The sequence below is a fragment of the Dipodomys merriami genome, unplaced genomic scaffold (assembly GCF_024711535.1).
Source record: "Dipodomys merriami isolate MVZ:Mamm:240054 unplaced genomic scaffold, mDipMer1.0.p SCAF_2, whole genome shotgun sequence".
In the NCBI taxonomy this organism is placed as follows: Eukaryota; Metazoa; Chordata; class Mammalia; order Rodentia; family Heteromyidae; genus Dipodomys; species Dipodomys merriami.
Window position 1 is genome coordinate 67,920,231 of NW_027203381.1, and position 24,121 is coordinate 67,944,351.

At 43.4% G+C, this 24,121-nt stretch overlaps 1 protein-coding gene across 1 annotated transcript in view; it reads right to left on the reverse strand.

Moving 5' to 3' along the window:
- Xxylt1 (xyloside xylosyltransferase 1) overlaps nucleotides 1-24,121 on the reverse strand; it is a 158,643-nt gene that overhangs the window by 105,677 nt on the left and 28,845 nt on the right. The window contains exon 2 of the mRNA XM_070029875.1: nucleotides 21,548-21,695. Within this exon, the coding sequence (XP_069885976.1) occupies nucleotides 21,548-21,695 (148 nt within the window). The remainder of the gene's footprint in view (nucleotides 1-21,547; nucleotides 21,696-24,121) is intronic.

Here is a 24,121-nt window from a genome sequence, read left to right on the forward strand (position 1 = left end):
CCTTAGCCAGGGCAATAAGGCAAGAAAAAGACATTAAAGGGATCCGCATAGGAAAAGAAGAAGTTAAACTATCCCTTTTTGCAGACGACATGATACTATACCTCCAAGATCCCAAAAACTCCATCCCCAAACTCTTAGAAATCATAAATCACTTTGGCAAAATAGCAGGATACAAAATAAACCCACAAAAATCAGTTGCCTTCCTATACACTGATAATGTACAGGAAGAGAGGGAAATAAAGGGAGCAACCCCATTCACAATAACCTCCCGAAAAATAAAATATTTAGGAATTAACCTAACCAAAGATGTAAAAGAACTATTTAATGAGAACTATAAAAAGTTAAAGAAAGAAATTGCAGAAGACACTAGGAAATGGAAAGACCTCCCATGCTCCTGGATAGGCCGACTTAATATAGTAAAGATGGTAATACTTCCAAAACTAATATACAAATTCAACGCAATTCCTATTAAAATCCCAATGACGTACATCTCTGAAATACAGAAAACAGTCCAAAAATTCATATGGAACAACAAAAGACCTAGAATAGCCAAAACAATTCTAGGGGATAAAGACAATATGGGAGGGCTATCCATGCCGAACTTCAAACTCTACTACAGAGCTATAATAACAAAGACAGCATGGTACTGGCACAAAAACAGACCTGAAGACCAATGGAACAGAATAGAAGATCCAGAAATAAATCCACAGGCCTACAGCCAGCTGATATTCGACAAAGGAGCCAAAGACATACAATGGAAGAAACACAGCCTCTTCAACCGCTGGTGCTGGGAAAACTGGGTAGCCACATGCAGAAAACTAAAAGTGGACCCCAGCCTATCACCATGCACCAACATCAACTCAAAATGGATTAAAGACCTTAACATTAAACCTGAATCTCTGAAACTACTGCAGGACAGAGTAGGAGAGACACTTGAACTAATAGGCACAGGCAGGAACTTCCTGAACAGAGTCCCAGGGTCACAACAAATTGGAGAGAGACTCGACAAATGGGACTACCTTAAAATAAAAAGCTTCTGCACAGATAAAGCTATCGCAACCAAGCTAGAAAGACAACCAACTAATTGGGAAAAAATATTTACCAGCAATATATCAGACAAGGGGTTAACATCCTGTATATACAGGGAACTCAAGAAACTAATCCCTCCCAAACCCAACAAACCAATTACTAAATGGGCAAGGGAACTAAAGAGTGACTTCTCAAATGAAGAAATAAAAATGGCAAAGAAACACATGAGGAAATGTTCATCATCCCTGGTGGTGAAGGAAATGCAAATAAAGACAACCCTGAGATACCACCTTACCCCAGTCAGAATGTCCCACATCCACAAATCAGCCAACGACAAATGCTGGAGGGGATGTGGAGAACGAGGAACGCTATTACACTGCTGGTGGGAATGTACACTCATACAACCACTTTGGAAAGCAGTCTGGAGGGTCCTTAGAAAGCTAAAGATTGACCTCCCTTACAACCCAGTCATACCACTTCTAGGCATCTACCCTGAACAACAGGAACCAATATACAAAGACACATGCACCTCCATGTTTATTGCAGCACTGTTCGCAATAGCTAGGATATGGAAACAACCTAGATGCCCCACCACAGATGAATGGATCCAAAAATTGTGGTATCTATACACAATGGAATATTATGCAGCCATTAGAAATGACAAAATAATGGCATTTGCAGGGAAATGGATGGAGCTAGAAGGAATCATGTTGAGCGAGGTAAGCCAAGAACGAAGAGACAAACAGTACATGGTCTCCCTGATAAGTGGATGATGAATCCAAAATGTTAGGTGATATGACAAAACTAACAGGACTTAAGAAACAAAGAATTCCCACTCATCTGGTTGAACCACTACTAAATATCCCCATGCTGCTGATCACATATATGGTATATAACATATGAGCACCGTTATATATTACAGACTGTGATAGACAATTTGCTCCAGGAAAGTTAGAATGAACTTGTGACTTTAAATGAGCATCATTATTCCACAATACTGTGAATTTCCGGAAATTAAGTAATCACTTAATCACGATCAAAAAAAAAAAAAAAAAAGAACCTTGGGGAAGGGAGGGAGGGAGGGGATGGTAGGGGGAAAACAATGGAGGGGGTAACAATGTTCAAGAGGAAGTGGAAGTGTACTCATTACCTCACTCATGTAACTGTAACCCTCTGTATAGTATCTCTACAATAAAAAAATTAAAAAAAAAAAAAGAGACCATTACCATCTTACGCAAATCTGGTTTGCATTTGCGCCTACAAGTGCTCACTCTGTCTCTCTCTCTCTCTTTCCCCCTCACTCCCTCCTACCCTCCTTTCCCTTCTCTCTCTTTCCCTTTCTCCCTCTTTCCCCCCCTCTCATCCACACACAACTACTAGCAGCAGCAACAGCAAGAATACCTTAACCAGAATTGTTGAGACTAGGTCAGGAGTACATGACAAGGTGATGTAGAGAACCATTCCCGGAATCCAGTGTGGCCATGCCTGATCTGTGGGCAAGGACAATAGGTTTTGTGGGATGCTCAGACAATGTGTCTCGTTCCCCACCATCCTCACACCCCTCAGAAGCTAAGCTGAATGTCAACATGCATGACCTGTAACAACCTTCCTGATCCAGCTGCCCTGCAGCATCTGGCCAGGCCATGGACGACAGGACACACACAGTTCATACTGAAGATGCTACCTCAGATACAAAAGGAAAGTGCTGATAGTCCCAGTTAGGGACATTTTATTAAACAGTTACACATAGATCATCATAGCCATGAGAGATCATCAGAATGCACACTTTTATCCCCAACTGGTAGATCAGAAAATAAGATTAATAATCTAGATATAATACTCTACAGATTAAAAGAAGCATTAGAGGCCAGGCAAGGCTCAGACCTATATAATCCAAGCTACTTAGGAGGTGGAGATCATAAGGATCCTTATTTGAAGCCAGCCTAGGCAAAAAGTTAGCAAGAATTCAGCATAAAAACAGGATGTGGGAAGTGGCGCTGTAGCTCAAGTGGTAGAGCGCTCGCCTTGAGCTGAAGAGCTGAGGGACAGCGCTCAGGCCCAGAGTTCAAGCCCCATGACCGACCAAAAAAAAAAAAAAACAGGATGTGCTGGCACCCACCTGTTAGTCCTGCTATACAGGAAATTTAAATAGGAGAATCATTGTTCAGGCCAGCAAAGGCATGAATGCAAGACCCTATTCAAAAAACAACCAAAATGTAAAAGGGGCTGGGGGAATGATCCAGGTGACAGAATGCCTGCCTAGCAAGCACAAAGCCCTGAGTTCAAACCTGAATACTTCCCAAAAAAGAGACATGCAAGAAACACTCGTACATTGCTGAGGGGGTGGGGGAGGAAGGCAGTATAAAATGATGTAACTACTCTAGAGAAGTTTGACAATTTCTTATACAATGTAGCATGTAACTACCATAAGACCCTGATACTGTAGTTTTAGACATTTATTCCAGAGAAACAGAACTTCATGTTCACACAAAAACCTGTACACAAATGTTATACCAGCTTTATCCATAATCACCAAAAACTGGAGACAATCCAGACATCTTTCAATGGATAACAAACTTTACTACATCCATACTATGAACTACTACTCAGCACTAAAAGGAAATGAATTATGTTGTAACTTGAATGAATCCCTTCAGAATTATATTGACTGACAGTAATAATCCCATGTAACTGCTTACAATGCAAATGCATAGAAATGAGAAAACCCATCAGTGGTCACTGGGTGTTGTGGGAGAAGGTATGGTTCAGGAGGAGAGCCCAAAGGATCCTCACAGTATGCCCAGTACTTGACTAACAATGTCCACATCCTGGTTATGTTTATTATAGCTTTGCAAGATATTACCATTGCAACAAAGTGGTCAAAAGATCTTTGTATTCCTTCTTTACAATACATGTCAATTTACAACTACTTTAAAATTACAATTTTAACTTCAAAAAAAAAAAAAAGAATGACTTAAGAGCCAGCCACATGAAATATATTGCCCTTGTCTGAATTGTGATTTCAACTATAAAGTCACATTCCTGAGACATGAAACATGTGAATGGATAGAAATGATCACAAGATATTATTGTTTGCTTGATAAATGTGATAAAGATGCTGTATTTGTACAAAAGAAAGTATCCATCAGAAGCATTTATCAAAGTACATAGAACAAATGAGTAAGACGGTAGCTGGTTGGGAGAGAAGGCAACAGGTGCGAATGGAATTGGGGTGGGACAGTCCATGAGCTAGTATCAACTGAAGCTCAGGGATTGGTACAGGGTTGTTCATTACACTCTTCCCTCTGATTTTGTATGTATTTGAAACTTCCCATAATTCAAAGTGGAAGAGTGTCTGGGAGTTACCACTCTGTGGTAGCATACTTGTCTAGCATATGTGTACGTGGCCCTCAGTTTGACCCCCACCACCAAAAAACACATAGCATAAAGAAGAGAAATACAGGTGTTTAACCCAGGTCTTCAAACTCTCCCACCCAGGCCGATCCACTTTGAGGAGGCGCCAGAAAGGGCAGGGCCCACGTGTGGGAGATGAGAAGCACCCTGTCCAGACTGTTGGAAGGACCCAAGACTAAGGAGCACCAGGAAAGCCAGGCCTGTGAATCCTGAGATGTTGCTTATTGTTGCTTAGTGGGTGCTAAGCAGTCTCACACACTGAGGGCACCATGGATGAAAGCCATCAGGGCCTACAAGACCCCCATCTTCCTCAGAGATGTTACCTGTTGGATTAGGCAGAAAACAGCAGGTCCTTCAGCAGTCCTTCAGCAGAAGAATGGAGGTTAGCTTGAAAAATAGGGCTGACAAATGAAGTTCCTTGCCCTCTGGTATGCACAGATGGTCTGCCTTATAAAACATGTGTAGTTTTGAACAGGTAGGCCTCTCTCAAATGCTTTTACAAGGCCTTCCCAAATTCCCTAAATCAAAGGTACACTCTCCTCTGGAAGTTCATGGATAGAAAAACAACCCCCACAAAAAACTTTAAAATGATGAATTAGGGCTAAGAATGTGGCTTAGTGGTAGAGTGCTTGAGCACGCATGAAGCCCTGGGTTCAATTCCTCATTACCACGCAAACAGAAAAAGCTAGAAGTAGGGCGGTGGCTCAAGTGGTAGAGTATTAGCCTTACGCAAAAGAAACTCAAGGACAGTGCCCAGGTCCTGAATTCAAGCCCAGAACCAATGAAAAAAATGACAAATTAAAAAATTAATTTTAAAAAATCATATGCCTAATCTAAGACTACAGTTATAGTGGTTCAGGCAGTGATCAAATTCATTTCATCAACCTCATTTAATCATAGTTTTGTTGCATTATTAATCACTAGAGAGAACATATGGTTGACGGGTACTCCAATTCTAATATGCAGGGAAGAAATATGTATGTAAGAGAGGAGGAATAGAAAATACAATGAATCACACATTGATAGCTGAAAATTGATGGCCAGGTACAGATGGCTCAGACATATAATCCTAGCTGTTCAGGAGAATTAGGGGTTCCATGCCAGCCCAGGCAGAAGAGTTCTTGGAACTTCATCTCTGAAATAACTAGCAAAAAGCCAGGTTGGAGGCATGTGGCTTAAGTAGCAGAATTTAAGTTCAGCACACCAAGGCTCTGAGTTCAAACCCTGGCATCAAGGGAAAAAAATAGGATGACTGACTGCATGAAGTTTATCTTAAAAGAGGATTTAAAATGAGTAAAGTGTTTGGTGTATTTATTTTCCTAGTAGCTACAAGGACATGTACTTTTATAGACTCATTAGGAACACTTCAAATGGGTTAATATATGTATATAAAATATGCAAAAAATATATGCATATTTTTTAAAGGCACACCTTTCTGTATACCCTATCGTGGCTCTAGGCTGATACCCTGCTGAGGCAGTTTATTTACTGCTGCATAGCAAAGCAGGTTAACCCCAAAGTTAACAGCTGAAAATTACAAACACTATCTAAATTCTGAGAAAATGCAGACACCACTCAACTCGATGCCTCTGGCCCATAGATTATGATCAAAATCGAGGGACCAACAGCATGAGGACCCACATCCATTCTCACCTACGTGTGTGGCTGGGAGGCCTCCATTTTTTCTGGAAGCTGGACAAAGACACACTGATTTCTTATGGGGAGAGGTGGGGGTGTCTACCCCAGGGAAGCTCTTAAGACAGTAACAGATAGATGCCTCTGAGCAAGCAGCCCAAGAGGGAGAAAGAAAGAAAAAGAAAGAAAGAAAGAAAGAAAGAAAGAAAGAAAGAAAGAAAGAAAGAAAGAAAGAAAGAAAGAAAGAAAGAAAGAAAGAAAGAAAGAAAGAAAAGAAAGAAAGAAAGAAAAGAAAAGAAAAGAAAGAAAAGAAAGGAAAGAAAGAAAGGAAAGAAAGAAAGAAAGAAAGAAAGAAAGAAAGAAGAAAGAAAGAAAGAAAGAAAGAAAGAAAGAAAGAAAGAAAGAAAGGAAAGAAAGAAAGAAAGAAAGAAAGAAAGAAAGAAAGAAAAGAAAGAAAGAAAGAAAAGAAAGAAAGAAAGAAAGAAAGAAAGGAAAGAAAGGAAGAAAGGAAAGAAAGAAAGAAAGAAAGAAAGAAAGAAAGAAAGAAAGAAAGAAAGAAAGAAAGAAAGAAAGAAAGAAAGCACCAAGGTGGATATTATAGTCTTTCATAGCAATCTCAGAGATGATATATTAGCACTTATACCATGTTCTGTTCGATAAAACCAAGTCACTAAGCCCAGCCCACATTCAGGGAAGGAGCTCCCAGGAGGACATGAATACCAGAAGGTAGTCCACTAGAGCCATAGAGACTGCCTAAAACATTCCCCAAGGTAGATGGCATTTGTAGATAGCCACTTATCTTTCCTTCTTGTATGACACTGTGTGTGTAGTTATGTAAATGACTAAAGTCTCCACTAGAAAGTGAAGCCACAAGGACAAAAGCCACATCTAGCTCATCTCTTTCCTCCTTCCTTGCTGAGTCATCCCCAGTCCTGATGGCTGTCAGGGTATAGTGGAAAGCCACAGCCACAGCCACATCCTTGCTGAAGAGGTAGACCCACGCATCTGAGTTTGAAACCACATGGTCTCATCTGCTCTGTCCTAGCTGACTGGACAACATAAATCAGTAAATAGTAACAAAATGAATCAATAGATAAAAAGAAATCAACAATTTATGGCCAATAGGCTGGCCAGATGATTATCTATCAGGATCTGAAATGATGCTTGTTAAGAGCCATCATAATAAACCAAAACCTCACACATACTTCAATTCTTTGGCAACAGGAAAGTAACATTTTGTAAAAGCTGTTGAAGTGATTAAAAACTGGAAACATTTAGACAGAAACAAAGATACTGTATGAGAGAAAAAGGATTCACTCAAGGTCTCCAAAGAGGTCTCAGTAATAAACCACCCTTTATTCAGTGACTACATAAATCTCACTTTCTCATAAAAGAGAAAAAGAAGAGAAGGGCTGAAAAAGATGTGAGCACCTGATGTTACCAGGAGACATCAGATGAGTGCCAGGCTACCCCAGAAGATGTGAGAGGAAGTTTCCCTAAAGCATCTGACAAATTATCTGACAACCAGAAGCTCCCCCTGATCCCAGGCACGATTAATCTCCCCATTTCACATGTCTTGGATTAATGTGATTACTGAATAAACCTGAAGTGAACAATGAACAAATACCATGCTTAAATACATATAGTGTACCTGCCTTCCTAACTCAATGCAGAAGAGACTTATCTCACTAGCTTCAAGCTAGAGAGAAGCTTTTAAGTTGTAAGATTAGGATCACCTTCAGCCTGCTCAGCAAACAGAAATCCTGGGCATAGATGAGAAGTTAGTATGACACAAGAAGTAAGCCAAAAGGCCAAGGTTTAGGGCAGATGAGACCTGTTCTGGCTCTCTGGAGGACATAAGGCTCTAAGACAGTGCTTATCACCTAATGGTATATTCCTTGGCTGATCTGACTCAGTAGGACCACCCAGAATAGGTGGAAGGTACCCTTATCCCCTTACCCACTCAAAGTGTTTTAAATTTTATAAAAAGTTAAAACTTATGCAATCTCAGTCACTTATTGACTGATTTAGGTCTCTACAGGGGTCTTCCTACCCCCAGGGCCCAACCAGAGGCAGGCAGACATTGAGCTTAGACAGCCTGCCCTCTGGGGAGCTTCTTAAGGGGCAAAGCCTAAGATAAGAACTAAGACGGGCCATCCAGGTTTAGAGCAAGGAGCTGAGCCAGCCATGAAGTAGGACAGCGGAACACACATTTGACTAAAAAAGCTTGAGGCCAACTACTATGATCAAGATGATTTGCAGACCAGGTGAGAGAAGTTGAGGCACCAGACCCCTGCAGTTCTATCTCTGGAGACCCAGGCAGAATCCAGAACATTCCAAAGATGTTTAGAAGTCAGAGTAATTGGGTAGGAAAAAAAAAAAAGAGGAGATTCAATCCAAGAAGGCTGAATCTGACCAAAAGGACCTGGTCATCAGCAAGGACATACATGGCTTGAGTATCAAAACTACAAATTCTCCTGCACAGGGGACAATGCACAAAGACAGAGATAAAGAGATGTACAGGGACTGTCAACCTCAGAAGTACTGGCGAGCACAATGGATGATAAATTTAGAACTTGGTAACACCTGCAGAGGCTGCAGACAGACTTAGAGTGAATTTGAGCACAGGCTTCCCAATACACCCAATACCCTGAACACCCACACTGCCCACCTCACACACCCTTAGTCCTCAGCCTGGCCCTTATTACCCTTCCTCTCCTCCTCCTGAACCTTTTCCTCAAAGAAAATGGTCTCTGCCAGAATCTAGTCCATTCTCCATATAAAGGGTCCAACAGTGCTCCCCAAGCCCACCCACTGGGATCCCCAAGCCCAAATAGTACTTTAGATGCCATGCTGCAATCTGACCATCCCCTCACTCGGCTTCTTTTTTCCTGAGGCTAGGCAGCTGCAACAACCTGAACATGGTGGCAGAGTCCAGACCCTCCACCGGAGAGAGGAGGCTAAGCAATGAGCTAATCAGCTTGTGGCAAGAAAACAAACCAGCTGACTCCTTTGACTGAAAGCCAAGAATTTTCAAGAGGATCTTGAAAAGTTAAAAGGTTAACAGCCAGTGGAGAGAGACTAAAAGGGACGATGTCACTACTCAACCAATATGGCAACAATTTTCATTAGTTGAGAAAGAGCTCCTGGCATTGAATTAGTAGGAAGTGGTCTGTGCCACAACATTACTATTTTTACCCTTTTATGACAAATATGTTCAGCTGTCCTTCTTCACAATAAAGGAAAGCAAATGCCACAGATTTGCTCCATGGAAGCTGCCAGAAAAATAGTTTTCACTGAAACACTGGACACATGTTTATAACCTTTGTTCAGTATTTACTCAGATGTTTTCACTCAGCAAAGTTCCTGAATATTTGTTTTTTCCTTTGGTTTCTTCCACAGGAGAATTCCTGCCCTCGCACCATGTTGCACGCTGGCAGTCAGGGCCTTCTAGTCATACCGGGAGCCAGAGCACACTGTGCGTCCTTAGTGGCAGCCCATCACAGAATGGCTCAGAGAAACTCCATCTCTGGTTATGAGTTTGAAATTTTCACCCACTCGGGACATCCAGAGTCCGTAATTTATTAGAAGCAGCTGCCCCCAACACTTCTATGATAGACTTAAGAGAAAGAGTTGAGGCAGGAAGGTAGCCATGGCAACTTTAGGTGACCCTCAAAATAAAGAAGCTAATTATATATAACTGATTAATGTTTGTTCATTTAACTCACTTGGCAGAAATCTAATGGACACCTACTACATGTCTGGTATTTTGGGGGGGGGCATTGGGAACACCATAGTGAATAAAACACACAAAGTGCCTGCCCTTGGAGAACTTACGTTTTGGTGGGGTAGACAGGAGATCTCCGAAAAGCAAATACCTTCTCCATAGATGACCATAAGGACTAGGAAGAAAAACAAAGCCAGGAAGGGAAGAGCTGGCTCTCTGAATAGTAGATTAATGAGGCTTGGGTGTGGGGATAGGGTGGGGTGGGGTAAAAGGAACAACAGAGAAGCCAGAGATACTAGGAAAATGCAGCAGCCACCTGTAGATGCCTGCACAAGGCACAGTGGTAACACAAGATAAAACACAGAGCTATAAGAACAGCAGAAGGACACTGCCCTGGGTCACCTAAATCCCCAGACAATGATAAATGGCCACATAGAGAGAGCATGGTTTGTGGCCATGGGTGGACAGTCTACACTACTGTGTCTTACCCTCAATGCCACCTGGGGGCAAAGGGCCCTGCACAGGGCTCACAGGAAAGTGGAGACAGCTAAATCTATACCCATGATGCCTTTCAGAGACAAAAAGAAAACCTATTTCTTCTACCCAGGAGAGACCTCCAGAAGAGAATGAGTTCCCTATAAGGATTAAGGGCAGGACTCCTAAGCTATTCTCTAGATCACCCTCTTATGAAACCACTGGCTGACAGTAAAGACCAGGAGGGTATCCACCCATTGTATGTTTCTAGATACTCACCTTTTAAATGTCTCTCACCCGCGGTCCAAGGGAACTTTGGGTGTACCAATGCTACTTCAAATCATTGAGGAAGTAGACATGGATTACCAATTAAATGAGTGCATAATTCAGTGACAGTCAAATACACGCTCAATGGATTGTGCTTGCGGGGAAGAGGAACTGACTTGAAATGCCTCTCTCTGATGGCTGGCCAGGGCTCTCCTTCCTGCCTTCCCTCACCACTAGAGAGAGCAGCACTTGTGAGCTACTTGTCAACCTTACTTCAGGGCAGCACTGCTTAGAGTTCTGTGAAACCATTTTCTCCCAGAATGGGAATAGGTACCCCTCAAAAAGGCACTCTATTGTCACTGGTTTTTAACAAACGCTGATTACACGAAGTTAAACTCATGAGCCACAGGATTTATTGATGCTTATCTACATTTGTCCCTCCAGGATGAAATGTCCTAATATCGCTACTTACTGAGCTCCTCTGAGCCAGGCAAGATGGCTCTTCACTTCTCATTCAGTCTCACTATTGTGGAAAATACTCCAGGAAGAAGCAAGTGGCATTCAGGGTTGGAGAACTCAGGTTTATTATGCTGGTGGGCACAGCTGAGTTTCTACTCTGAAGTCTGAGCCCCAAATGACAGGGGTACAATTCTTTTCTAGAACTTGGTTTCCAGGTTTTAGCTCTGGTAGAGCACAAGTATTTTGAGTTTAGGTTTACCCCAAGGACTACAGTTTCTTGAAAATTACTTGAAGCATAAAGGTCAAGCTAGTTCTGGCAATAGCTTATCAGGTTGTGCTAATTCTGATGATGGCAGGTTTTCCTTCATCATCACCATCTGGTGAGGTTTATACAACCATTATCCCCATTTTACGAAGAACCTGTGCTCAGAGAACACAAGTTGTTCACCTGAAGTCTCTAGGAGAAGTTATGAGGGCGGTTGGCAATACTACCTAACTTTTGAGCCAGAAAATTCAGAAACAGCCCAGTGGCCCCACTCTCTGACAAGTTTCTGAGACACTTATACACATCAGGAGCAATGGCAGGTGGGAAATTCAACACTGGTTTATTATCACCTGGGTGTGATGCAGAACTCTAGGAAATTAGGCTGGAAAATGTGACTTAGGCCCAAAGTCTTAGCAGGACACAATTCCTCCCCAACCCAAAGACTATGAAGGCAGAGGAGAGAATGTCCTGCTGAGGTGAACCTTACCTCCATTGATTCCTCTTGCTGAGAGGCAGACAGACAGACAGACAGGCAGGCAGGCAGGCAGGCAGGCAGGCAGGAAAACTCCAGAAAGAAGGAAAGTCATGCTCAGGTGTTACCCAGACAAAACCTAGAAGGAGACTCTTGCCCTGCTATGTGGCAGGATCCAGAAAAGAGCAACTCTTCTCTTGTCTATGTCAGAGACCAGGAAGCAAGAGTCAGAAAGAACCTCACCAACTATCTATCCTCAGGCAACTCAACCCAAAAGCAAATAGCTTCACAGCATCTTTCACAGTGAGGCTCTCAAAGACTAAAGGAAAACTACATACACACGGCACTAGTAAACTGAGTGGACTTTGTGTCTGCTTTCTCCAGGCCCTTGAGACTGACTGGGGTGGGGGTGGGAAGATTTCTATGGGATCCCCCTGTATTAGTCCCTTTTCATCATTTTGACAAAATACCTGAGAAAGGCAATTCCAGAAGGAATTGTGGTCCATCAGCTCCATTGCTTTTAGGCCTGGGTGAAGCAGAGCATCCTGATGGAGGCAGGTGGTAGAACTGTTCACCTCATGGCAAACAGGAAGAGAGGCAGACAGAAAAGGCCAGGGATAAGATTTACTTTTTTTTTCTTTTAATAATAAAAACTATTTAAAATTTTTAAATTTTGAATTGACATACAACACATTTCACTCTTTTTTTTTTTACACAGTTCCTTTAGCTCTTATAAATGGGTAGTAGGATCATGACCTCAAATAAGACACAGACCAGTTACATCAACAAAGATCTACTCTTCAAGGATATTTGCCAGTGACCTACTTCCTCCAACCAGGCTACATTCCTCTCCTCTCTTCTCCTTCCCCCTGTTTCCTTCTCCTCCCCTCTCTTCTCCTCCCCCCCCTTCTCCCATTTAGCTATGAATTCATCAGTAGGCTATTTTTATTGATGAGGTTAGCATCCTCATGATCCAACCACCATGATCTAAAAAGCATCACCACGAAGGATCATGAATCTCTGGAGGCATCTTACATCTAAATCATAACACCCGTCTTGTCCCACCACACCCTACATTCCAGAAGGCTTTCACATCCACTTGTAACCTGTCCCATTAGGAACAAACCTGTCTCAGGCCAGCTAATTGAATATTGATATAGAACAATGTCCTGATTTAGCTTCACATTGAAGTTAGAAACCACCTCTGAAATGAAAGAACAGTTCCGAACTAAACACCTCCTGTACATGACAGCAAAGGTACAATAAGTAAATCCTAAATATGGCTTTTACTATAGCTGTTGAATTTTATCTAAAGGAGAAAAAAAATTCAAAGGCTTTCTGCAAAAAGCCACATACTATCCCTGGTGTTTGAATGAATGAATGAATTAATTAATTAATTAATTAATTAATTAATTAATAGATGGATGAGAGCTCAATCTGGATTTTTTTCCCAGGTGGGTTTTAGCCCAGCCTGTGAGTTTCCTGGGTTGCCTTAATTCTCTATCATGTGAACAGGCCTGTGAACCTAAGAGGCTCCCATATATGAATAACCTGAGCTTGATACTAGCATTTCCCATACTGTATTACTGACCCAAAAATGTCCTTTAAAGAGTAAAATCGCCTGTCCCCAGCTCCCCATGACATAGACTGCTGAATAAGGACCTTTGGGTGCTGGCTCCCACAATGCCAGGGGATACAGGTCTAAGAGCAGGACTGGGTCACCCAGTCCACTACCAGCTTGCTTTGCTGTTCTGTTCTACAGCTACATGCACCACACTAGGCTGAAAGAAAGTGATTCTGGAGCAAAGAAGAATTAGGCTGTAAGCCCTATATTTTCAAGGATTTCACAACACCTTGCATCTGCCTGGCCTTTATACCACACAAATCTTCTTTGAAAGCACAAGGAGATAGGAATGGTAGTAACAATAATAATCATATGTGGATTTCAGTTAGCCAGGCTCTGGGATGAGGGAGAAAGGCCTTACTCATTTCTTCCCAGGGGACAAAAGGTGACCTATCTTGCCCAGGATGGAACATAGAATTGGCTATGGTTGTTTGTTCCCTCCAAAATCCATGTTGAAGTTTTAGCCTCATTGCAAGTTATGTAAAGAGTGGAAACAATCTGACTGCAATGTTTAGAGATGGGGCCTTTGGGAATTGATTGGGATTAGATTAGGTCATCAGCTTGGACCCCATGATGAAATCCTATAAGAAGAGGATGAGAAAGCACAGCACACATACATGTACCTTGTCTCTTGTACATGATAATCGGTGCCACCCTGGGATGCTGATAGCAAGGCCACCCTTAGATGTCCCCTCAATATTGGACGATAACTGTAAGCCAGAATAAACCTCTTTTTCTTTCTAACTTACTCAGCCTGTTGTATTGAGCTATTATTGATAGAAAATGGACTAAAATGCCTTGTCAGAAGCTCTTCCCAACAGGCAAAAGAGAGTGGTCTAAGAACATGGGAATTCTAGCCCTGTACTCTCCTTGGGCTGTGTTTGGAGACGTGACTCATTGTCACCACTAAAACAACAACAGTGACTGGGCGCTCACACTCAACACAAAGCTATGCACAGTCATAGGCATCACCTCACTAATCCTCTGCAGTTGGGCCTATACCAGCTTCATTTTGCAGAGGAGAGTGAGATGGAAGGAAGAGGCTCCATATTCATCCTACTTCAGGCACTGCTATAAGCCTATTACACCTATTCATACCCAACTAGTTTTCATAACTACCCCCATGAGATGTGAAATATTGTTATCTCCACTTCGTAAATAGGAAAAACGAGAAGTGATGCAACGTGGCCAGTTAGTTGGTAGTTGTGCTGTCACAAACCCAGGCATCAGGCTCCAGCAACCAAGCTCTCAACTGTAATACCATATGGCCTCTTTAGTGATTTCCCAAGGTCACTCCATACTCTGTGATATATCAACTCCCCTTCCAGCCTGTTCAGACCTGCGTGGCTCAAGACAACCTGCACTAGGCCTAGAAATCAAGGGAGGCTCAAACATGGTTATGAGTTCAATCTGTGTAATAAAATGGTACTTGCTCTAGGGAAGTAATTCTTAAAATCTGTGAGATCCTGAAGCCCACAACAGGACATATGGGATGAGTCTAGGCAGGGGACGTGCATCCTTCAATCATCCTTAAACATTCTGTAAACATGGACTATATATAGTGACTTTCATCCACATACAGCAAAGGAGGTAAGAAAAAGATTTATAGTGGAGAAACCTGACAAGTGCTACATGAGGAAGGTCATCAAGGTCAACATCACCAGTGATACATCATGTGCCCTTGAGGTGATCCATCACTGAAGTCGTATCATAGAAATGGCACTTTACCACTATGTCCTCCTCTCAAAACCCTCTTATCATGGATAAAAAGAAAGCAAGTAAACCTGCTGGGGACTCTACTTCATAAAAGGAAGGGTACAGGGAGTATGATACAGAGGGTAAAACTGATTGAAATACAGTGTAAACTTAATCACAATCAAAAAAAAAAAAAAAAGAACCTCGGGGAAGGGAGGGAGGGAGGGGATGGTAGGGGGAAAACAATGGAGGGGGTAACAATGTTCAAGAGGAAGTGTACTCATTGCCTCACTCATGTAACTGTAACCCTCTGTATAGTATCTTTACAATAAAAATATTTTAAAAAAAAGAAATACAGTGTAAAAAAAATACAGTGTGGAAATATAGCAATGAAATCTTCTTACCCCACCGCCTCACCCCCCGCCACATAAGTGATATCCAAAGGGGGAGCCCACTCCTAACACTAGACCAACAGTAAGAAAAATAACAGACAAGCCCTCATTGAGAGATATTCTACAAAGTGTCCATGGTTTTAAATCACAGTTTAAAAATGATTGTCAAGCTGGGCATCAACGGCTCATGCCTGTAATCCTAGCTAATCAAGAGGCTGAGATTTGAGGATCAGGGTTCAAAGCCAGCTTGGGCAGGAAAGTCTGTGAGACTCTATCTCTAGTAAACCCCCAGAAAACCAGAAGTGGTGCCATGGCTGAAACAGTAGAGCACTCACCTTGAGCTGAAGAGCACATGGACAGTGTCCAGGCCCAGAGTTCACGCCTGACAGCCAAAAAAAAAAAAAAAATGTCAGGCTCACACCTGTAATCCTAGCTACTCGGGAGGCTGACATCTGAGGATCACAGGTCAAAGCCAGCCTGGGCAGGAAAGTCCATGAGACTCTTATTTCCAATTAACCACAAGAAAACCAGAAGTGGCATGAAACACAAAATGGTAGAGTGCTAGCCTTGAAAAAAAAAGCTCAGGGACAGCACCCAGGCCCTGAGTTCAAGCCCTAGGACTGACAAAAGAAAAATAGAAAACTAACATGATAACTAAATATATGTAGCATCTTGAATGAGAATCTTGAACAGGAAAAGTATACTTGGTTGTGTGTTAGTCAACTTTCCAACCTTAAAAGCAAACACCTGAGATAATCAGCTATAAAGAAAAAAAAGGCCAGGCGCTAGTGGCTCACGCCTGTAATCCTAGCTACTGAAGAGGCTGAGATCTGAGGATTGAAGTTCAAAGTCAGCCCAGGCAGGAAAGACCATGAGATTTTTCTTTAATAAACCACTCAGAAAACCAGAAGTGGCATTGTCTTCAAGTGGTAGAGCGCCAGCCTTGAGCTGAAAAGCTGAGGGGCTACACTCAGACCTAGAGTTCAAGCCCCACAACTGACGAAAGAGAAAGAAAGAAAGAAAGAAAGAAAGAAAGAAAGAAAGAAAGAAAGAAAGGAAGGAAGGAAGGAAGGAAGGAAGGAAGGAAGGAAGGAAGGAAGGAAGGAAGGAAGGAAGGAAGGAAGGAAGGGAGGAAGGAAGGGAGGAAGGAAGGGAGGAAGGAAAGAGAAAGAAAGAAAGAAAGAAAGAAAGAAAGAAAGAAAGAAAGAAAGAAAGAAAGAAAGAAAGAAAGAAAGAAAGAAAGAAAGAGAAAGAAAGAAAGACAGATAGGGAGGGAGGGAGGGAGGGAGGGAGGGAGGGAGGGAGGAAGAGAGAAAGAGAGAAAGAGAGAAAGAGAGAAAGAAAAAAACAGTTCTTTTGGCTTACAATTGTAGAGTCTGGCCCAGGAACAAATGACTCATTGTTTCCAGGACTGTATTGAGGCAGCACTACAGGGAGAGCGCATGATAGAGCAGTCTCTTATCTCATGGCCAGCACACACACACAAAAAAAGGAGGGAGAGAGGAAGGAGGAGCTGGGAGCTCCTACAAGAGCATACCCATGCAAGCCAATAATTCTGGGGATACTGGGAGTTGACACATTCTGACTTTATGAGGACCACCTTTGACCTAGTGTTTCTATCCTTAGGGACCTATGATAAGCAAACAATCCCACCAAAAAACAATCTTTATGCATGTGGATATTCATTATAGTTTATGACATTAGAAAGAAAATAGGAAGCATCCAGCTAGCTGAACTCAGGGAAATGATAGTGCTCTAAGTCTCATTTATTCAATGGAACCATTTAAGAAATTGTCATGGATTATAATTATACAGAAAATGATGACATATGGTAACTAGAAAAGTTATCATACAGCTTTCAGCATACCATTTCTTTCTTTCTTTTTTTTTTTTTTTTTTTGGGGGGGGGTCCGGTCGTGGGGCCTGAACTCTGGGCCTGGGCGCTGTCCCTCAGCTCTTCAGCTCAAGGCTAGCACTCTACCACTTGAGCTTCAGCACCACTTCCGGCTTTTTTCTTTTTGCTTATGTGGTGCTGAGGGCCTCAGGCATGCAAGGCAAGCGCTCTACCACTGAGCCACCTCCCCAGACCATCATTTCTTTCATTTTTTTGAGTTGAAATAAAAGTTCACATTCATAACTTGATATACTAAGACTCAAAATGATCTGACTATAAGGTGTGATGCCTACTTTTCCCAAAAATTTAAAATGTTATATGTTAAGAAAATACAAGGAGATCAAGGAATTAAGAACAGTGATGCTGCCAGGTGCTGGAGGCTCACACCTATAATCCTAGCTACCAGGAGGCTGAGCTCTGAGGATCGCAGTTCAAAGCCAGCCCAGGCAAGAAAGTCCCTGAGACTCTTATCTCCAATAAACCAGAAAATCGGAAGTGGCACTGTGGCTCAAGTGGTAGAGTTCTTGCCTTGAGCTGAAGAACTCAGAGACAACACCAGGTCCAGAGTTTAAATAAAAGTGATGCTTATGTAATGACAAAGGATAGTGTTTTCTATTTTGTGAATGAATGTTACATTAATTGGTTGACTGGCTGATTGATTGACTGATGCTAGTACTGGGGCTTGAACTCAGGATGCTTTTAGTTTTCTCACTAAAGTCTAGTGCTCTATCACTTGACCACAGCTCCAGTTCTGGCTTTTTATTTATTTTTTTTAAGTACGTTTTTTATTGTGAAAATACTGTACAGAGGGGTTACAGTTACATGAGCAAGATAATAAGTACATTTCTTATCAAATATTGTTGCCTCCTCCTTTGTTTTTCCCCTACCATCCCTTCACCTCCATTTCCACAACTATACCCCCTCCACCCCCCGCCACCTAAATTGTAAAGTTCAATGTTCAAAAGTGTCTTGTACATCTCATTGTTACAATGGTCAACCTGTATCCATATGTAAACATTTTCTTTTTAATGGTTAATTGGATTTAAGAGTTTCACAGACTCTTCTGCCTGGGCTACCTTTGAACCATAATCCTTGGATCTCAGCTTCCTGAGTAGCTGGGATTACAGGTATAAGCCACTAACACCTGGCTGTTACTTTTAAAATAGAAAATGAAGAATCAAACAGACCTGAGGATATAGCTCAAGTAGAACACGGTCTGGCATTTACAAAGCCCTGATTAGCCCCACTTACGCCAAGAAGGAACTGAGGAGAGAAACAGTAGTTTAGCCACAGAACAGTGACCAGTATTCTACAGAAAGGGAAGGGGATAGATGTTCAGATATAGGAAAATAGCGTGCATTTCTGGAACCCTAGTCACCACATCTAGATTCACAACTTTCTAAACATCACAATCCGCTTACTCTGCCTTCCCCAGGTTGGGTCACAGGCTCAGGCCCCTCCCATGCCATCCATACTTGCCTGGAGCAAAAAAGAAGCCAAAATGAAAAAAGGAAAAGAAAAAGAAAACAACAAGAGCCAGAAAAGAAAATGAAATAACCAAATGAGCAAGAATACAGCAATTATACAAGAACAAAGCCTCAACCAAAGCACAAAACAACAGTAATTTCTATAATTAAAAAAAAAATAAACACAGAAGACAGCAATAAAGAACCACGACCAACTCAAGACAGTGCTAATGATGTCTGAAAACAAAGTGTTCTTCCGAAAGTTGCAGGGATTCCAAATGACCTGCCCAGTGGGGACAACAGCACCAAGGATTGAGCAGCAGCCAGATTTCCTAATAGAAAACACCCCGGACGCCACAGGAAACAGCAGTACTGCTCAGCTCATTTTGTGACTATCAAGTTGTAGTAACTCCTAACAACTCTTTTCTTGGGAAATAGACCTTGGCCATATGCAAAAACGCATCTCTAAAAGTATATTATCATCCCAGTAAAGAGCCTGAGAAAAGATGGGATGTTTGTGTCAAAACACCTCTCTCCACCTCCTCCTGCACACCAGGGAGGCCCTGGCCCATGCCTTACATCCTTAGCAAAGCTGTCCCCGAAGCCTCTTCTCTGTAGGCAAGGCCCTCTAATCAATGCCAGGCTACCACACAGGGCAAATAGGAAAAGACCAGAGTGGCTTTATGACTCACCATCTGGCTTCCCCATAACTTGGGGCAGAGGTGTCTTGTGTTCCCTGCAGATTAAAGCAAGAGAGCTGTTTTTTGCCTCTGCTGGGCACCCTAAACAAAAACCTGGCTTAGAGTTCACCCGATGAGCAGTGAGAGGCCTGGCAGCTGACAAATGCAGTAAGGCCTAGCAAGTCTGACATGTTTGCTCCTAGATCTCTGCTATCCCTTGGAAGGCCAATCACACATGCAGGATGAAACACAATGGTCAGGCCCATTGACCCATCTAGATGAACTGTTTCAAAGTTATTTAGTCATAGAACCTTTTGACCAAACAGAATCCTATACCAAAATCTGATATACACACAGACTGAGCTAGGAGTGGGATGAAGGTCAAACTATTCCCCTAGCTCCCCAGAACTACACAATCTAAGGGGAATTCCCACACATGCTGGATTTGCAAAAGGTAACTGCCCAGGATAGCCCTTCACTTTATATATGGGGAAACTGAGGTCCAAAGACAAAGCAAAAGGAATGTACATGGCCAGCTGCAGAGCTAGGGCCAGCCATGGAATCTAGGAAACCAATAACCATGCCTTCTTGAAGCCTGGCACTATACCCTCACTAGGCATGTCTAAAAAGGTCCCATGTGGGACACCTGATGGGACAGAAGGAGCTGCTAGAGACAAGACTAAGCCAGACGGGCTTGGATACAAATCCTGGCTTTTCCACTTAAATGGCTCTATAACCTTAGGCAGGTGACAAAACTACTTGATCTGTTCTATCTGCCACCTCACAGGACTGGGAGAGAATATGGCAACTTAACAAAACCCCCTGAGCCCTAGTCTTACAACCAAGAGACCACTCAGAGCTAGGTGCTTGAACTTGCCAGCAAGACAGGTCAGCTTATTTTTCCTTGTGATGTGAATTCTCCTGATTCCCAGCTGACCTGTCCCTTCTGGTCTGTTAGGTGCTGGTTCTTGATTTTTGTTAAACTTCTGATTTGCTGGGCCAGAGCAGCAAGCCTCTACCAGTGGTTTGGTTTTACCCTGGGTTATCAAATCCTGCCTAGTGTGGAATCTCTCTAAAAATTCAATCAAAGCCAGATGCTGGTGGCTCATGCCTGTAATCCTAGCTACTCAGGAAGCTGAGAGCTAAGGATCATAGTTTGAAGCCAGCCCAGGCAGTTAAGTCTGTGAGATTGTTATCTCTAATGAATCACCCAAAAGCCAGAAGTGGAGCTGTGGCTCAAGTAGTAAAGTACTACTAGCTCAGGGAGACAGAGTTCAAGCCCCAGACCCACACAAAATATTCTAAGGCCCCAGAACACCTCTTCTCACCCCTAAGAGGCTACGGTCATGGTTCACCCTGATGAGAAACTGGATGATATCCAGGCCCAAGAACCAAGCAAGGGTCACTAGGAAGGGAGTCTGAAAGCCAGGGGCATACTACACATGTAACCTTCTCCAAAACTCACAGTCAAGGATGACCAGTTCTGCCAGTAATTCTTCACACATTGCACCTATCACATACAGGATAATTGTGTCTCTTCATCCCAGAAGGGACAGAAGCCTGGAAGATCCTTTTAGTGTATAGCTGAGTTTCAGAAATAGTCTTACAAGGTCCATAATTTGTACCTCTCACATCTAGATTTGCTCTTTTCAAACCAGACAGAATAGGGTCACTAATTTGAATGGTACATTATAACCCAATCTGTCACAGATTAGCAAACTAAGCAAACAGATCAACAACTAAACCTTGCAGAGGGGACCTCTGAACAATGTGCAAAGTCGGGGCTGTAGCCCAAGTTGCTATAGTCCAGGTCCCTATGGCCAGGAGCAGCAAGCTGCTTAGCCCACACTCTGTCCTCTTGACTGGACCCCAGGACCTATGCAATGCAGGGTAGACCTGCCCTTGGTTTGCATATAGGACATGGCTGGCTGCTCATTCTCCCTCTCTGCCTAGTGGAGTTCTTCTTCTGACATAGAGCAGCATCTGTGCAGGATACAGGGATATACATGCAGAATTGGACACTCGGGGCCATTGTTTCTGGCAGTCGAGGTTACCTTTGGGCATGATCTGATGCATTGCAACCGAGAGGAAGAAGATGGAGTCGCTGTAGTAGGTGCCTGAGCCAGCACTGAAGTGCTTCTGCATGGCCTCCACGATGGGGAAGAGCTTGTCCGTCAGCACGGCCACATCATGGAAGATAACCTGTAGTGGGGAACAGGAAAGCCCCGACACTCAGCCAAGTGACTCTTGCTCTGGGCTCCAGACACCCAACACACCCTGTGCCCAGGAAGGAAACAACAGCAAAAACACAAAGCAAAAAAACTGGGCCTCTCAGGGTCCAAGAAGCAGATGAGGGTGGGCCTAGATGAGTAACTGGGAGCTAAGGAAATGGGGAATAGTGAGTCAGTTAAGGTACACAGAGGCTGGTGTGGGACCATGTTCAACATGAGGAAGCTATGCAATGAACTGGGATTTGAATTCTGGAACTAGGCACTGTTCCTTAGCTTTCTTGCTCAACTTCTGGCTTTTTGCTGGTTAACTGGAAATAAGAACCTCATGGACTTTTCTGCTTAGGAAAGCAGATTCTCAGATCTCAGCCTTCTGTGTAATTATAGACATGAGCCACCAGCACCTGGTAGTTTTATACTTTCAAACTTCAAGGGCAACCACCAGGAAGGTACCTCTGTGCTTTGGGTCAGAAAGCCATGTTAAAGCATCTGGTGCTGGAACTCAGGATCGTCGGCATGGCTGAGGGCCCACCATCGCTCCCAGTGGCCATCATATATGTGCTACAGCCTACAAGATACCCTGGTTCTACCTTCCTGTCCAGGACTGTAAATGAACAGTGAAAGGACCTCTTCCCCTGATCAGCACTAGAGTGCTGAGCTAAACTCATCTACCAACTCAACCAACCTTCTCCAGCATTCCCTGCACTCTGGAGGTGCTGTGAGAGGCACAAGGAATCACCAGGCACCACTTTCCTCAGAGTACTCAGAAATCTGGAGGGACTACCAGATGCTGCACCGAGCTTTACTGATGATATTTCCTCACATCCCTACTCTGATCCCCGTGATGACACAGGGCTTCCATCGGACAGAAACCACTGTCCCAGCCTCCAAATTACAATGGTGACAGCAGGTACCAGAGAGGTTGGTTATCCTGTCAAAATAGACTATCCCATTTTCTTTCCACTAACAACACATCCTCTCCTTAATAGCAGCCATCAAGACATCGCATGGCCAGTGATGAGAGGCCTCAGGAACAGTGAGGTCGCTTACTGTCTGACACTATTCCAGAAGATTCAAAGTCCATCCCACAGCCATCTCTACCTTCTATAACACCGTGTTGCCAAGCACTCTGCTCGCTTCTGCCTTGCAGCTTCTCCTGCTGCTCTCCATGCCCCATGGAAGCCAGATCCACACAGCAGTGCTCAAGCCAGAAGCCAGAGCATCTCTCCTCTTTCTTCCTGCACCTTCTTAGGAGATCTACGGCCCCCTCCTGACACTCATTCCCTGGCAGCTGACAGGACAAGGACCTCCTTCCTTCCAGGTCCCACCTGTCTACTCCACCACCATTAGCTTCCAGGCCAAGAAGCCACCTGAACAGGTGACAGTAGCCAAAGGTGAAGCCATAGGAACCCCTGTCATGCTTCATGCGGATGGTGGCCCTTCCTGCCAGCAGGAGAAAGGATGGTGCTGCAAATGTCCCTAACAGGTGGGTTACCCACTTTTTCCCTTGCTCTTGACTGCCCAGGCTGCCAGGGCCACCTGCATCATTGGGCCTCTGGAGCCCTGGTTGTCAGGCCCCAGCCCTGCAACGGGGGCAAACCCCATGTGCTTTCCTCTACTCGGGTTCTGTTTTTGGTCTATGTTTCTTTTATTCTTAATACTTCCAATATATCTTATTTCTCCCAAGCCTGTATTTCTCTTCATTTATGTGCTTGCTTTTATCCTGAGTCTTCTTAAGGTCCTAAAATACTATTAATCTGAGAAAACTTCCATCCTGGGTTGGTCCTCATCGTTCATTAAAACCTGTTTTAAGTAACTCTAAATCCTGTACCTTGATCTTTCCCACAGCACTGCTTTCCTTCACCCCTTCTCTGGCTGCTTTTCGGGGGTTTTTTTTTTTTTTGGTCGGTTGTGGGCCTGAACTCTGGGCCTGGGCTCTGTCCCTCAGCTCTTCAGCTCAAGGCTAGCGCTCTACCACTTGAGCCACAGCACCACTTCCGGCTTTTTCTGCTTATGTGGTGCTGAAGAATTGAACCCAGGGCCTCATGCATGCAAGGCAAGCACTCTACCACTGAGCCACCTTTCCAGCCCTCTGCTGCTTTTCTTCTCTGTGACTTTGACTTTTTCTTTTTGTGGCCTCTCAAGGTGGAGACAGCAAGTGAGGGTGGTTCCTGCCATTTCCCAACACAATTCACTCTCTCACCTCCTAGACCCTGCCCTGGCCTCTTGACAGGCTTTTTTTTTTTACCCTTCCTATAGTCATATTCCAAATATACAAATTCATTGCTTTCTCCTTCGCTTCCCAACCTCAGCTGGCTCCCCACTGACCTGGTTCACAGTCCAGAACTCTGGCCAGGCTCAAGAGGCCTGCATTCATGCCTTTGCCCACTTTCCCTGCCC